At 42.5% G+C, this 16,627-nt stretch overlaps 1 protein-coding gene across 1 annotated transcript; it reads right to left on the bottom strand.

The window, feature by feature from the left end:
- LOC130371545 (dnaJ homolog subfamily C member 7-like) lies at positions 1 to 16,456 on the bottom strand. The gene is made up of 14 exons (XM_056577359.1): positions 16,344 to 16,456; positions 14,986 to 15,074; positions 11,057 to 11,181; positions 9,931 to 10,044; positions 9,433 to 9,507; positions 9,196 to 9,314; positions 8,641 to 8,794; positions 7,879 to 8,043; positions 6,491 to 6,582; positions 6,146 to 6,219; positions 5,649 to 5,795; positions 4,951 to 5,112; positions 1,652 to 1,750; positions 1 to 207 (listed from the first exon to the last, which is right to left on the bottom strand). Exons 1-14 carry the CDS (start codon positions 16,418 to 16,420, stop codon positions 170 to 172), a joined length of 1,530 nt encoding a protein of 509 aa, XP_056433334.1. The 5' UTR covers positions 16,421 to 16,456; the 3' UTR covers positions 1 to 169.
- Positions 16,457 to 16,627: the final 171 nt, after the last annotated feature.

Raw genomic sequence — 16,627 nt, 5'->3', positions numbered from 1 at the left:
GGGGGGGGGGGGAGGGAGTCCTCAAAGAAGTGTGCACAGGAATAGAAGGAGTTTAGAAAAAAAGAAAGAAAGAAAACCCTGGGAGAAAGAGATCCGTCGGAGAAGTTTGCGAATCAGACTTCATACTGTCCACGGCAGGGTCACGGCGACGTCACACGTTCCTTCAGCGCTAACCAAACTGGAAGAAGAAATTACCAGGACCGGCATCTGTGGAACAGAAAAGGGTGATTAGGTCTGGGCGATTTATCCTGAAAGTACTACCTTCTTTTTATAAACTAATGGACCATCTTCAATTAAACCTAGATTCTTTTCAGTTATTCTCTCAACAAACCAAAAGTGACAAAATGTTTACCGGTCTAGAAGAAACAGTCTGCAAGTTCAGCATCAAGTTTAATACCTTTAGCCACCAAGAGCTGTCTCCAGCGGTGAAAAGCAACACAAATGTTAACTCTTGTTTTGCAAAATGTCCGATCGCCTGCCACCGGGCCCTTTCTGCCCTTAAAGAGTGACTGTTGAAGATGCTGCTAATGCAGTAGATTTGTAGCCTGGAAATCCAGACACATCTAGAAAGCTGTAGTCAGGCAACGAGAAATGAAAATGGCACAACTCGAGGGAAGGCACCAAGCAAGCATTTTTAAATATCACTGCGCTCAATTGGATAACACTACGACCAATCAGAATAATACAAGGGGAGACGTATCCAGAGCCCCATACGCTAAGCTACCAGCGAAGCTAACCGAGAGACAAGAGTCTAACCGATTTGACTCTTGCCGTATCTGGTCGGTAAAACAGCAAAAATGTCCTTGCAAAGGAAAGCTTCTTTTAGAGGAAAAGCCAAAGTTAACTATTTTATTGTAATCAGCCAAAACCATTTCAAAACAATTCTGTAGCCATCTTGCAAAAATAATTATCGGACTGATTCTGTAGCAGCGCTGGTGTCATCCGTTTAGTTTGTTTCTCGCCTATATGAGATACACCGATGTCATTGGTTAATGTTCGGATCGCGGTTCAATCTGGACTGAAAGTCAAAGCAAAAGTTTCTTTCCCCAAATTCCTTCTCCACCATGGCTGAGATAAGCCCACTACGAGTCTTTACTTAAGTACCAGAGACTTCCGAGAACACGACGCAGCCTTTAATTCATAATATCATCCGGAGCCTTTCACAGCTTTTGGTTTCGATATTATATTATATAGATACCTACATATTATATATTATTAAACTGAAAGAAAGTAGAAAATGACTTTTTTTTACCCCTCACTCACGTTAATGCCTGAAGGAGATGGAGTAAGCCATCGAGAATGTTTCAAACACAAAACCAAGGCAAGTCTCGGCTGCCGCTTGAAAAACCCGGTTGACCATAAAAATACTTGATACGTACAATATTTTATGTATCTCACACAGCTATTTCGCACAGCCCTTACTCTACGCAGATTATTATTATTTTTTTTAAATAGTGTTCAAAAAACTGAACTGAAACTTGCTCTTACAAGCAAAACCGTTGAGGCTGGTTTTGTGGTTCAGCCATTTCACACGGTATGAAAGTAAATTTAGGAATCTTACTATCCAGTTAACCGAAGCAATGTGATAGCATTCATTTAGCATAAGAGATATGACAGAAGTGCTAAGCTAGGTCCTAACAGCTGCACATACTTGGGCTTGACTCAAAGTTGTACCCTCCTCCTCCTCCTTGTCCTTGTCCTTGTCCTTGTCCCCCGAAGAAGGCCCTGAAGATGTTGTTGGCATCAAAATCTGGATAAAGAAACGAATGCAAAAATCGAAGATTTAATGAATATTCCTATGAACAATAATTTGGATAAATTTGATCAAATAGACCAGCACAAACTTTGCCACAAAAGCATGAAATTATTTTACGGAGAAGAGAACACAAAGTACTCATTGTGTATAAGGGGTGGTGCTGCACCCTAAAAATTTACCTTTTGGGTTCAGTTGGGATTTATACAATGTCTATTAAGTGCTGAATATGGTTAGCCTTGGAATATTGGAGTGGGGTACAGCCCTAACAGGGTAGAAAACAGTTTGGGCCTTGATCAATGAATTCATCTTCATTTCTTTTTAGGAAAAGGCAGGGTTCTAGTAGTGATAGAATGTGGTAGATCAGGTGGAAAAACAAGCTCTTCCGGTTCATGAAATGCTTTCAAATTCCATCACTTCAAAGACGTCTCCCAAAGCGGATCGCAGTCCAATGGGAGAGCATCTTTAGGGCACCACTGCAGTTTGATGTCCACCTAGCTGGCAGGCAAGGCTGCTTTGGCAAACAACTCGGTTACAGTGTCTAGCTAACCTAGCCACATTTTGGATTCATTCCAAATGAATTCATGAAATTGCTATACGTTAGAAAGGTTTGTTACAGTGCAGTAGATTAATACAAACCAAAGAGTAGTTTGTTCAGTTATTGTTTGAAAAAAGGGGATGACAATTTTGTGAACCATTATCCGCAGTTAAATTATTTGAAAAAAACCCTGTAGACAAATTGAAAACCCTATGGAACATGGTCGCATTGGGTGTGCTCAAAGGATTCTGAGAACCAAACAGGCCTTAACCTATCTTCTCCCTAATGACATGCAGCACCAATCACTGCAAACTATATCAATAGCTAAATATGTAGAGCTAAATAAAAGATAAGTCATAAATAGTCATTGTAAATATTCTGATAGAAGGAAAAGATGTGAAAGTGTGGAATCCATCTCTCTTAAGGCGATAAATACACAGCTGTGTTTAACTTTCTGGCTTCGATTGCCATGTCGTCAAAGTAGCCCTGTCCAACTTGGTTGCAAATTCAAGAATTCAGAGATTCAGGTCAGGAAAATCGCGATGACCATTGAGTATTATTTAACCATTTTAAGACTCAATGTGCAAAGAAATGAATTAATAAACCTCAACATATATGCATGAAGACTAACAGTCTCAATAATATAACAAACTGTTAATAATGTCTACCGTAACAGTCTTATGTAGACATTAGGGGTGTGAACGGTTACACAACCCCTTTTTTTTCGTTTACACGGTTAACCGTTTTATTTATTTATTTTAAGCGGACAGCAGTCGCGCTATACGACCATTGGAGGGTAATCGAAAATCAAGCTTTTGGCCGTGATATTATATATACAAATATTATATTATATACGCTGATTGGCTGTTACAAATTCTCGTGAACGCGCTCGCCTGTGCACGGCAAAAGTGTGGCGTGACAAATCAAAACTTGTCGCCCATTTTCTCACGAAAAATTCGCCCGATACGCGTCTCTGCGTTCACTTTGTATGGGATCTTGTCGCCCCGTCGCGTTTGGTGTGAACCAGAGATGGAAATTAACTTTTTTGCCCACCAGCCACTGTGGCAGGTAGATTTAAAAATCTACCAGCCACTCATCTTTTTTACCAGCCACTTTTTAAACGCTATATATTTTTTAATATATGCGTACATTTTAAACAATACAATAGTAACAATAGATAAGAAAAGTGTTTTTCATACACATCAGTTGGTGTTACGATGACAAGTTTGGGGATAATTCATCTATACAAAGTATTTTCATTAAAAAACGAATTGACATATTAATAATAAAACATGCATGGCTACACCATCATAAGTCAATAAGAATATTTGTTTTTTTGTATTTACATGTGACTGCATACAAATGTGTCCACACAGACATGGTAACTAACGTATGATAGTAAGCATTATATGCCCTTAACACTAATATTCAGAAGAAAATATGTGTGGCATTCAGTCCAATGCTGAAAATATATCTGTGGCATTCAGTAGGCCAATGCTGTAGTAAAGTGTGTAAAGTATGACCAAGTGTTTCTTTCTGTTCAATAGATAGAACTTTATCAATCCCCTGTAGGAGAAATTTGTTAATGTTTGTCCCTATAAAACAATAATGGTAAAATAATAAATACAAAACACGACGGTAACTGAGTAGGTCAAACCGTCCAATCTGAAGGCTCTACTTAACCACTCCCCCTACTCACTTCCACCAATGCGAAGCGAACAGAACTGAGTAGGGGAGGGCGTAGCCTAACTAGTTTGTGAACGACCCAGAGAAACGCAACTCAAATTCAATGTGAACATATATGAGGCTTTAATAAAATCCCGGACGATTTTGAAATTCCGACACACATTTTTTAAAAGTGTGTCAAAAAGAGGGCATGTCCGGGCAAAAGAGGACGTCTGGCAGTGGTTACCCTACATGTGGCGTGTGAGCATGTGCATGGGTTGAATTGCGTGTGTCTCACGCCGAACGCATGAGACTTGAGAGCCCTGTTACCGATATTATCCCGGATATTGACAGTCGCAGTTCAGCAAAAGAGGCGTAGAGGAAGAAGGGGCCCGGATGTTGACAGTAATGGTTGTGGAACTGTGCAGCGCCGTATAACGAATGTATTAGATATGCAAATTTGATCGGACCTGACTGGAAAGTATTACCCGCCACAGTGGCGGGTGAAGTGACACAATTCACCCGCCACCATACAAATCCACCCGCAAATGGCGTGTGGCGGGTGTTAATTTCCATCCCTGGTGTGAACGTACGGTTGAGGCCAGCACTGGAACCGTGATCTTACACGTTACATGACGTAGCCTAATGCCCGGTGTTCAGTTACCCAACATTTTATCGCGTGCATTTATTAGCTCCTTAATGTTGTCCAAGTGGAACATTTGTAGCTTTATTAATCGCTAAATAAATAGTATGTGTTATTTTAGATTTTTTTTTTTCGGTTTTCGTTTACTGATTTTTCCTTAACGGTTATGATTTACTAACCGGTTACACGTGTACACGTTGTCCCGGTCACACCCCTAGTAGACATTATCATGTACATATTTTCTATGTTCAATCTTTCATTCCAGTACCATCATTAAAGTACCCTCTGAAAGAGACAGACTCTGCAACTGCCGCATTCATCTGGGATGACTAGTAGTAAGAGATATCTGACCTCCTCCTCCGCCTCCACAGCCACCGTCGTCGTCCAGGTCGTGGCCGCTGTCGTAGCGACACTTCTTCTTAGGGTCCGACAGCACGGTGAAGGCCTCGCCCACCTCCTTGAACTTCTTCTCCTCCTCCTTCTGCACCTCTGTCGTGGCGGCGCTGTGACGGTCTGCCCGGGAAACGCAAGATGTTGGGAACGTTACTCAACGTTGACCAACGACATGCCTCACAGCCTAACCTCAACGCCTGCACCTTGAGACACTAGTCGCTCAACCAGTGTCACCCCAGTCGCTCGACCCCCTCAGAGCTCGACCCCCTCAGAGCTCGACCCCTCAGAGCTCGACCCCTCAGAGCTCGACCCCTCAGAGCTCGACCCCTCAGAGCTCGACCCCTCAGAGCTCGACCCCTCATAGCTCGACCCCTCATAGCTCAACCCCTCATAGCTCAACCCCTCATAGCTCAACCCCTCATAGCTCAACCCCTCATAGCTCAACCCCTCATAGCTCAACCCCTCATAGCTCAACCCCTCATAGCTCAACCCCTAGTCCTAATTGCTCAACCCCTCATAGCTCAACCCCTCACTCCAATTTCTTCATCCAAAACCATAACCCATGAACCTTAAGCCTAACCTCCAACCCCTATCGAGCACTGTACGAGTGTACTGTACGAGTGTACTGTACGAGTGTACTGTACGAGTGTGCGTACCCGGATGGTGCATGAGGGCTCTCTTGCGGTAGGCCTTCTTGATCTCGTCGTCGGTGGCGTTTTTGCCGATGCCGAGCACCTTGTAGTAGTCTTTCCTCTTGCTCTTCTTCAGCTCCAGCTGGGCAGCCTTCAGCAGCTGCTTGTGTTCTGAACACACACATGATATATGAAACTGGGCTCCGTGTGGGTCCATGGAGTTCCATCCACTGGACTTAAATGACATTACAGGTACTCTGTCCTGGAATGGAGCTTGAATGTCTGTTTAATGAATGTATGTTTTTAACTAGCCGCGTGCCTAGGGGCTATACATGAAAAGTAGCCTCTTCAGCTTACTCTGGCAAATGGGAGCAGTTTCAACTATAATCCAGTAGTCACATACTCTTGGTTAGAACAGGCTTCTGGAGTACGGTAGACATGGCATCTAGCCATGAAGCTAGAAAGTCACACAGTACACACACAGTAACACTCAACCTTCCATGGTATCATTGACACCTTACCTTTAGTTTTCTCTGTCTGGTAAACTTTTTCGTAGTCCCGCACCGCGTCGTCATACTGTTCAGTGTCTGTGTAGCTGGAAGGAAATCACAAAAGTACCAAAGTCAGCTATATTTATACTTTTACACCAATCAACATTTACGGGTAAAATCTGTTTTCTGGTTAGTGTATGCACAACGCATCCAACTAAAGAGAAAAGCACTTTACCATGCCAGGACAGATGCAAAATATGCATTTCTTTATTTTCACATCTAAAATAGAATTTCTTGCCGTTATAACTCGGCAATCTCCCCGGAGGCTAACGTACCCCCCCCCCCCCCCCCCCCCCCCCCCCCCGGTTAACGTACCACTGGGCTCGTCTTAAGTAGGCCTTGATGTACGTGGGGTCCAGCTTGATGGCGCTGGTACAGTCCTCGATGGCTTGATCCAGTTTAGTCAGCTGGTGAGAACAACATCAAATCCGGTTTAGAAACAGGCTCTTAGGATGTCGTCCGATACAACAGGTTATGTTTAACGTATGTAACATACAGTATATACACCGTAGACTAGAGTCCTCCAGACACATCAACGGTTCTTTCAAAGCACAATTCAGTTTTCTATATTTGTAAGCCAGCGGTGGAAACACTTCACTACGATGATGGTGCACAGACAGAGTCCTCTGAACTAGCTGATTCAATGGAGGAACATGCAAACAGTGGGAGTTCATTGAAACTGTGTTGTTGCATTGCTGGCTTTAGTACAAGCCTTGTGAACCTCAAATAAGGTGAAAACGCAGAGGCAGAACCCTACAGATTGAGGAATTAAGCAATCCAATTATTTACAAATTAGATCCTAGCTAGGATGTTTAGCAATGGCACTGGAATGTTTCCTTAATTGGATACCATCGGAAACATACAATTGGAAACCATCCTAGCCCAGTTGTGTCCCGCTTTATTTGGAAAATGACTGTCTGTCCCTGACCTTAACGCTATAACCATACCAGCCTGGTCTCTCTTTACCCTCATCTCCATAGCCTTACTGTAGGCTTGCTCCAATGTACCATTCCTTAACTCAATATAAACATGATAACCAATAACCATAACACACGCCACAAGATTCCTGACCTCATATCCCTGGCCCCTTACCTTAACTCTAGGATTGCAACTATTAAATGATTAAATCAGTAAATCGATTAACTGTTCAAATAATGAATGAGGTTACCAGACGTTTGCTGCCTCATGCTTCAGAAATGCAAAAAAAATTGTTCATGAATCAAGTTTAAAACATAATTCTTAGCAAAAGGTGAATAAATAGCTACGTTGCCGTCATGTCAAAGGCATCTATGTATTGTGTTGAAGAGATATTTACTTAGGTAGGTAGTAGCTAGCCCAGCTAGCACCGACCAGTACCGTCTCGTAATACCACTTTGTACCCCAAGAGGGCACCGTCACCGCGGCGTCCTGCGGCCCTCAGTCCAACATGAGAGGATGACAGTATTCTAATCTCTTGTACATTATAAATGATAGAAATAGAAGCAAAACAAGAGTTAACATTTGTGTTGCTTTTCACCGCTGGAGACAGCTCTTGGTGGCTAAAGGAATTAAACTTGATGCTGAACTTGCAGACTGTTTCTTCTAGACCGGTAAACATCTGATATTTGACGATCATAAATCACATTAATGACAATGAAATTAAAACTTAGTGTCGGCCCTACTTGACTCCATGACCCTTAGCTGCCTGGTCTCCCTTCATCTACCTTAACTCCTGCGGTTCCTCTGTTGCAGTACAGCTTGGCGTTGGTCTTGATGTTGTTGGGGTCTATCGTCAGGGCTTCTGTGTACAGGCGGTAGGCCGCCTCGTAGCTGCAGTCCTTGAAGGCCTGGTTCCCCTCCTCCTTCTTGGCCTTCAGAGCCTTGGCATTCTGGAGGCGCAGGAGAAACCAAGATAAGTCACACTCCATCTACAAAGTTCTGTCCAGTCCTCCTTTAGTAGACAACACGCGTGTCCAAAATTGACTAACAAGAGAGGCTGAGAACAAATACAATCAAAGGATCCAATCAAAATTGGGGTTTACAGAACAACTAAAAACGTATAGTGCTGCACAGCCTACCCTAAAAAACAACCAGACAGTACAAAAATTCAAGGATAGTAATTCGAGAGTTAATGTACCATTCAGAAGCCTCTTCTAACCACTGATAGGCCAAGGTTGCCTACAGTCAGATTTGGCCATGAGCAAAAACCACACCACCTCTAGACCTGTAGGATACCTCTCAATCCTATATGGTGCTATTATAGCCACCTTAATGCGGTTTACCTATCAATGCATTTCAAGTGAGTAAACACACATGTCATGCAAGACAAGACGAGCTCTTTAGGTTAGGGCGTGAGGAGCCTCTCTACCCTTGAAGTTGGTCCATCACCTTAGCTGGGGTGATTTGCGCTAATTTTTGTATAGCTTTGGTCTAAATAATAAACATCGACCTAACAGCCGGACCACCAGGGACCACCAGGGACGTACTCTGCAGGCGAGGCGGGCCTTCTCGTGGTCGGGGGCCATGCGCAGGGCCTGGACGAAGAACTGCACGGCCTTGTCGATGCAGTCCTCGTAGTAGAGACACAGGCCGCGCACGTACAGGGCGTCAGCGTTGGTCGAGTCTATCCGCAGGATGTCGCTGGGGGGCAGAGAGCGGAGGGCGTCTAAAATGAGACCACCTCAGACCTGGGCTGTGGGGGTTCTGATTCGTTGATGGTAGGAAAATGTATCTTAATCTGATAGTAACCTAATTGTTCAAGTCAAATATATGATGCTTAATGCTTCTAAAATGCTAATATTTAGTTAATGGATCATTCTTAAATGGATACTTTTGTTTTTCTGGGCTGCTGGTCAGATAAAGTAAGCAAATTCAAGACATCACTTTGGACTCCGGTTACGTTTGTTTGGCATTTGACATTATTATAGACATTTTACAGACTAAATGATGACTCTGAACTAATGAACACAAAGCTGGATCGACCCTAATCTGCAAGTATCAAGGCGAGTCTCCGCTCGACCCGTTAAGCCAGCCCTAGTTACCTGGCAACCGACTGGGCCTCGGGGTAGCGTCCCAGCAAGGCCAGACACTCGGCCTTCAGGATCTTGAAGCGGTGACACGCGCTGGCTACGCCCAGGGCCCGGTCCATACAGTACACCACCTGGAGGGGACAAGCCATACCGAGTTATACGGATGGACATCAAGGAGGCTCACCACACTGTTGCTGGGTTACGCCCATCCAGTGAATGGGTTGAGTCTATCTCACGGGGAGAACTTACCTTTCTGAAATCCCGCTTTTCAAAGCCAGATTCTGCAACTCGCTCAAACTCCAATATGGATGATGCGTTCTTGTGCTGAAATAAATAAACAAACAATAGTACCATAAGTTCCAGGCCATAAGTTCACTCAGTCCTTAAAGAATGATGCCCCCATTGAAATTGTAAGCGTCAGACTTATTTATTTAGTAATGGTTGAGTGGCATTAAATAGAGATGCACCAAAGGCATTCAGAGAGCGAGAACACTTATTAACTTAAGGATACCTAAGTACCGCTACTTCACATTCAGTATTGGTACCTGTATTGTTATCGTTACCAGTTTTGGAGCATCTTTAGTGTAAAGGTTGCAAGGTTGAGTGCAAAAAAGTAGTGTACACAAAAGTGAGTAGCTCTCTCCAAGATCCAGCAGCATTTGCTAGAATCGGATGGTGGACGACAGTGGGTGATGACAGCGGTCTGTGAAGGACAGTGAACTGAGTGTTTGACGGGCAAACTCGTACCTCCTGCTGGGCCTGCATGTTTCCAGGCTCCAGCTCCAGAACCTTCTGGAAGCAGCGGCTGGCTGCCATGGCGTTGCCGAGAGACAAGTGGCACTTTCCCTCTCGCAGGTGGCCCTGGGGGGGAGCGAGGACAGGGGGAGGGTTTAAACTTGGAGAGGCTTGGGCTGGGGCCAGATATTATGTAGTGCCACGCATCATTTGGGTTGGAGCACTAAGGAGTGTACCAGCGGTCTGCTACTTGGTGCACTACTGCACTTGTATCAGAACTAGTACATGGTCAACAAGTTTCAGGCAATATTTAAGAGGTTTCTCAACATACACATCCTCAAAAAAAAAAGTAAATCGAGTCTGATTGTATACTCAAAGAAGTCCTTGACATTTGCTTGACATTTCATAACAAATTATTCATAAGGCTGCATAAATCAAGCATTTTAAAATATTACAAGGGTGAAAGAAAGCTGTATTCATTTTGAGATGGGTGCTCAAATCAAGAGTTCAAGAAGTACTCCAAAATTCCTGCGCATGTCTGCTTCGTGTCAATTATTTAGTGAAGATGTAAAAGTTTTAGAACCACAGGTCATTTTGGCCATTCATTACATAAGAACGTACTAATGAGACTAAGCTAGTTTCAACCGGCCTGGTATACTGTCTGAGAAATTGTACAAATCAGTATTAAACAAGACTCTCAAACCTTCATCCATTGTTCATAAAAAAGTATTGAGGATGTAGGATTTTCCTTTCCTGTCATTCAGAATAGAGGGTGTTTCTCTCTGCGTGCTCTTGCATAGCGCTGGTGTTGTGATATTTTTTGTGATAATTTAAAGCACTCCCATACGTTAACATATAAATATTTGATCAAGATACAAAAGCGACATGTACACCGAAGGGCTGTCCGAACAAAGTCAGTGTTCGACCACTTAGTGGAGGCAAAAACAGCCAACAGCAATAAGGTGATTTATATATTTTTCCTTTTGAAGTGATACGAAGACAAAACATGTTTCCACCAGTTAAACGTTGAAAGATTACTCACTTCATATATTACATTTTTCATGTCGATGTGATCGATTACTTTGGCGAATCGCAGCAGCCATAGTTCACATGCATGCTGTCTGGTATTTGAACACACCTTCATGAAACATTCATCCAGCCGCACGGCCTGCTGGGAGTCTTCCAGAGCCTCTCGGAAGCGACTCAGCATCATCAGCGTGGCTGCCCTGTTGCCGTAGTAACTGGCATTTTTGGGGCAGGCATCTTGACAAAAAAAAAGGTGGGTCAAACAAAGAAGAAAACAATGGTAGTCATCATCTTAGGCAGAGTGTAAAGGAAACCTGGTGGAAATAAAGATTGACCCAGTACATCATAACTCAAAATGTATTATCCACTAGGGGAAATTTGGTTGCAGCCAGGTAACGACATTCAATCCATCATAACAATGACATGAAAGACAACATACCAGCCGGGACACAGATACAAAAATACAGTAAAGTGACAATATAGTACACTAGGGCTGCAACAACAAATCGATAAAATCGATTACTAAAAGCGTTGGCAACCAATTTGGTCATCGATTCGTTGAGTCGCGCGATTAATACGTCACTCGTAGGCGCGGCACTGTTTACAGCCAGCCGCCGACAGGTTTATGCACACCCACAGCAAGCTTTAGTGTGAGCGACCACAGCTTGTATTTTGGCCATATCTTAACACTGGACTGTAGGCCTATATAAAAGTGTTGTACCTTCACTGTCTTTGAGTCTGCACCGCATGCATCAACAGTCATTCAAATCAGCGGTAGTAATCACACAACCGGACGGTGTAGAAAGTCCGGCAGTTAAAAAAATAGTAATCCAGTTTTTAAAATCCATGTTAAAAGCTAGTTAGCTAAAAAAAAAAGTAGCAGTGTCAACTCAACTGTGATGTGTTCAGGTCGGCTCAGTAATATGATTGATGTGTGGTTTTCCCAGCAATATAAAATAGAAGAATGGAATTATGACACGTTTAACGTCCTATCTTGAGCTATGATCATCTTTTCAGCAATTAAAGCAATAGCACAAGTTCTATTTAAAAAAATAGAAAAGTATCAATAAAGACTTGGATCGTTAAGGAGTCTCGAAAAGGGTATCAATAAAAATTAACAATCTCCTCTCATCTGAGAGAAATTAAGATGATTTAATTTATTTTTATCCGTTAGTATTTACCGGTTAAAGATCTTGTCAGATTAACCGGTTAACCATGGACATCCCTTATATACTGTTTATAGATAAATGTATATCATACATTGTAATGTGTTTTTTTTATCATTTAATATAACTTTCAATAGTTCCGGGACGTTGGAGCAATAACCTGGTGTTACTACACTTCAGGCTGCACTGAATTTGAAGTAATGTTCCGTTTTTGAATAAAGATGCGGCAATTGTGTTTTTTTTATCCGATTCATCGATTAATCCAAAACATTATCGACCGATTAATCGATTATTTAAATAATCGTTAGTTGCAGCCCTACAGTACACTTCATGTGTTGACAAAGACAAGCAAATGGCTGATTGCAGAAAGGGCTTAGTGCAACCATGAGTGCAAATTCAGCCTTCTAATAGCAGTGCTAAAACAAAAGAGTGACATTTTTAGACCTCTGAGTTGGAACTCTATCTTCTACCTGAAAGTGGAAGCTCTCTCTCTCTGAGGGGGCTGGTCAGACCAATATAGCACGGGCCTTCCTTATGACCCGCAGCTCATAAAGGTCAGAGAGCTGTGCTCGGTTCACGTAAACAAGCTGTTCAAGAATCAAGCAGTAACCAAATATTCGTTTTTTTAACAGATTAATCAAGATGCGCGCTGATTTCCTCAAATCAATAATCATGTCCTTTGTCTCGACACATTCAGTTCAAGGAAAAACACCATGACACAGTCAGCAACGACCAGTCCATGATCAAGTTCGCCCCCAACTTCAGCAGGCTAACATGACCAAGTAATCTGCAAAAAAATTATGACGTGTCTATTCTTAAACCAGCTCTGGCAGCTATTTGTGTAAAGCATATAAAGAAGGGGAGAGTACACTTCAATGTGGGTGAACCAGAGGATGAGCAACGCTTGTTTAAGAGGACACCATTAACACACTGGTAAAAAAGCAATGAGAAAAATCAATGAACAGAAGTCTGGCATGAGTCAGGGGGCCCTCAAGATGATGATACAGGCAGGTCAGCAGCATCAGGGTGACCTCCTCTACACCTCTGCCAGCTCTATAAGCAAGCTGCAGAGGATCTAAAGACCTATAACTAAAGATCCAAGTGCTACAGTCTAAAATCATTCACAGTCTTTTGTTTTTTACACTTGGCGACAGGGACAATTGACAATTGTCTTTTGTAGCTCAAAATATTCCATTAACATGCAGCGCTGTTCAGCACAGGTGTTCACACAGATCTCATCAGGAGCCGGACTCTTTCTGGTATGCGTGTGCCTAAACGACGCAAACAATTTCAACATCTGTGCTAATATTTTGAATTGAACTGTTCCTGCTCTACGGTCTGCTCTGTAAAGTCATTTTTATCATACCCCAAGTAGAACTCATTAAAACTATCAGCTTGTGCAGAGGTAAAACCATGAAGAATAACTAAGCCGTATTCCCCCTCTCATTACACCCCCTCAGTTTCTTCATGTCGTTCCAGAGAGCTCTTTGGTTAATGCTTCTAAATTCTCTCGCCATCTTGTCCTTGGAATTAATTGTAGCTTTCTGAATTCAGTGTTTTCTTAATTCCCTCCCCTTGGTTCCAACACCTCTATAAAAAGCAGCTTTCCTTTGACTAACAAAACTATTTATTTTCACTTTGACTATCTTGGTTGGGCTCACAAGAGCCTTAACAAAATGAAATGTAGCTACACACACACGTTATTCAGTTCATTTATACAGTCTGAGGGATCCCATGAACACTGACGAGTGCACTCGAAGCTGCCCTTAAGGGCCAGGGAACTGTCCTCACCAGCTGCTCCCGCTGTAACACAGGCTTATACCTCGCTAGGAGGCGGACTACATTATGTTCTGATGATTCGAGAGGGGGTCCACATTAATAGGACTGTAGCACAAGTCCGATGATATAGATTTCAGTTGTCTCACTTTGAATAGCACTTTCAATATCAGCAGCTGGATTGGTGTTTTTGAGGGGATTCCCCTAAAAATGACGAACATTTGAAGGAATTCCCTCAGGAAGTAGAAGGGCATTTGCTGTTAAGGTAACATTACTGCACCATCTGCGGTTTATATACAAGCAAACTCTTCATGCGTTTTCCCAGTCACCTCACAGTTAAGATAGAATAGGACGGAGTCCCAGGGAAGAATCCAGCTCCATATCTTTCAGCCTAGTCTAAGTCAACGCCATGATAGTATTTCCTGAATTTACGAAGATGGACATTTGCCTGCAGCTCATCCGTATTATTCCTTAAGGAACTGCCCACTGGTTTCATAGATGCACTGGGATGACATTAACTAAGTACATCCGGTCATGGGGTCTGCATCTAGAGTAGATATGCCAAATCCTGTGAATACTGAATACTCAACTTTGGTGAAGGCCCAAAGCAATTTTCAGGATAAAAATCGCTACAAATGAAAAAGGGTTCTCCTTTAATCAGTGATCTTACAACCGCAATGATTGGGACGATGACAGTTAAGTAAGGAGTTAAACCCTCAATTAAACACAGAATTCTCAGACACAACACCTGGGCAGCGCACACCTTATGAACTCTAAATCCTGTACATTCGCACCCTACAGCACCAGTGGACTAGAGAACTGAACAATGTTTGGCATGAGTTAACATCAGTACTCCTTTACCAGTCAACCAATCCCCAGTACGACCGGTTTTAGACCTGAGCCCGAGTTAAAATATCCCCAGTTGCAGTTATTCATGTCCCTCCCCAACAGCTACCTGACGGTACATAACGTTGTGTGTTTTGTATTGCAGCCTGGCAACATTTGACTCCCCAGCAGGAAAGGCTCCTTACTACCCTGGCTTCCCCCACATGAAGGTACTGCCTGTAGTGGCGTTGAGGAATACAAAGTGATGTCTCACCGATGGCCTTGGAATAACAGCTGAACGCCTCAGAGTACGCTTTATTGATGTAGAAGGCATTCCCCTCCTCTTTGAAGACCTCCGCCTCACTGTGAAATAAAGAAGGCAAGATTATAACTTTTATTTGCATAGAAATCAGGTCAAACAATACAATAATGATGAAATATCATCATTATTCCGACAAATATTAAAGACCTGGTAACAATAGATTGTGAGAGCATAGTATGCCCATGTCTTCGAAGAATCAATAATACAGAAGGGACATTTTTTCAATGTTGGGAATGGAAAAATATCCTTCAACAATAAAGTGTACTTAGTTCTACATAAGACATTGACATCATCATGTGCATGTATATTGTAGTGAGCCGGGTGCACAAATTATTGAACTATAATCATAAAACATACTCAACGCTTATTCATTAACCTCACCAGTGACTCTGAAATGAGGTTCCAAAATCACCTTTGTTTTATTAAACACGTAACATTTCAAAGAGTTGACAGTTTATTTGAATGTAAACGAGTAAAAAGTTTGTCACCGTTTGGCTATTGTATTTAGATAGCTTTTAGTGGTTGAGGTAAAAAAAATAGTTAAGACCATTGCCTGGAAAGTTCTGGAAGATTGAACCTAGCTCTAGATAGTGGCCATACTTTCCCTGCGTTCTGGCAAATTGCTGAACGCCTAGATATACCAGAATTGAATGTACACAAGAATCAAAATACACCCATGATGTTAGCCAAAGAAGATTAAAGCACAATGCAGGTGTTTTGTTTTGGAGCAGTTAAGTCTGGAGTGGATGCCACCGTGCTGCATTTTCAAAAATACAAGATAAGAGATTATTTTAAAAAGACGGCCAATGACGGTGTCACAACAGCCAGTTATATGCAAATGTATTTAACAAATATTGATGTATTGGGATTAAAAAACACAAACAATGTATAAGGAAACCAATACGAGTACCACAATGTGCGTAGCATCCACAGCAGCAGTCACGTTGATATGGCTAATCTACACAATACGAGTGGTTTTAGACTTAGCTAACAATGAACCAATGTCCTCTCGTCATTTAGCAACGAACATCCTAAACACAAATCCACCTTAAAATGAACCTCAAACCGGCCTAATTGTATCCGCAACGTGTTGTGTCTTGCTATCTTTTATAGCTATCTAGTTAGCTTAGCACTACAATTGGCCTCAGCGTTAGCATTAGCATTAGCTTAAGGCCCGGCAAGGAACTCAACTGGGTCAGGGGTCCCTGTCGCCGGTTAACACCGCAGGGCAATATCTGGGTGAAACCCCAAACCAGTTGTAGTTGTGTGTCTAAACCGGATAAATAGATGATGTAGATGTGTATCTGTACCGTTCCAGGTCCATTAAATTGAAGATCTGGGACCCCGATTCGGGTTCCATCGGCATGTCGATGTCAACAGCTGCCATCTTGCCGAGAGGAGCCGAGAGAATCCGAGTGACGCTGTTTCCGAGAGCCATGATGAACCGGTTCCTCTTCGACGTAAACGGTCAGTTTTTAGTTATATTTCATTTGTGTATTTTATGTGGCATAAATAACCCTTATAATGCAGATTTCCCCTAATCTACACTTCTGTACCAGTTTGCATTATATTTACGTAAGATACATATCTTCAA

Source organism: Gadus chalcogrammus, chromosome 18 (genome assembly GCF_026213295.1).
Source record: "Gadus chalcogrammus isolate NIFS_2021 chromosome 18, NIFS_Gcha_1.0, whole genome shotgun sequence".
NCBI lineage: Eukaryota > Metazoa > Chordata > Actinopteri > Gadiformes > Gadidae > Gadus > Gadus chalcogrammus.
The sequence above is the reverse complement of the archived record's forward strand: the minus strand, read 5'-3'. Positions and strand labels throughout refer to the sequence as shown.

Coding starts and splice junctions, on each gene's coding strand:
- LOC130371545 (XM_056577359.1), bottom strand. CDS start 16,420: ATGGCAGCTGTTGACATCGACATGCCGATGGAACCCGAATCGGGGTCC. Junction 10,045..11,056: donor TGGATGAATGTTTCATGAAG/GTGTGTTCAAAT, acceptor GCTCCCCCCCAG/GGCCACCTGCGAGAGGGAAA. Junction 1,751..4,950: donor CTGTGGAGGCGGAGGAGGAG/GTCAGATATCTC, acceptor TTCTTTATCCAG/ATTTTGATGCCAACAACATC.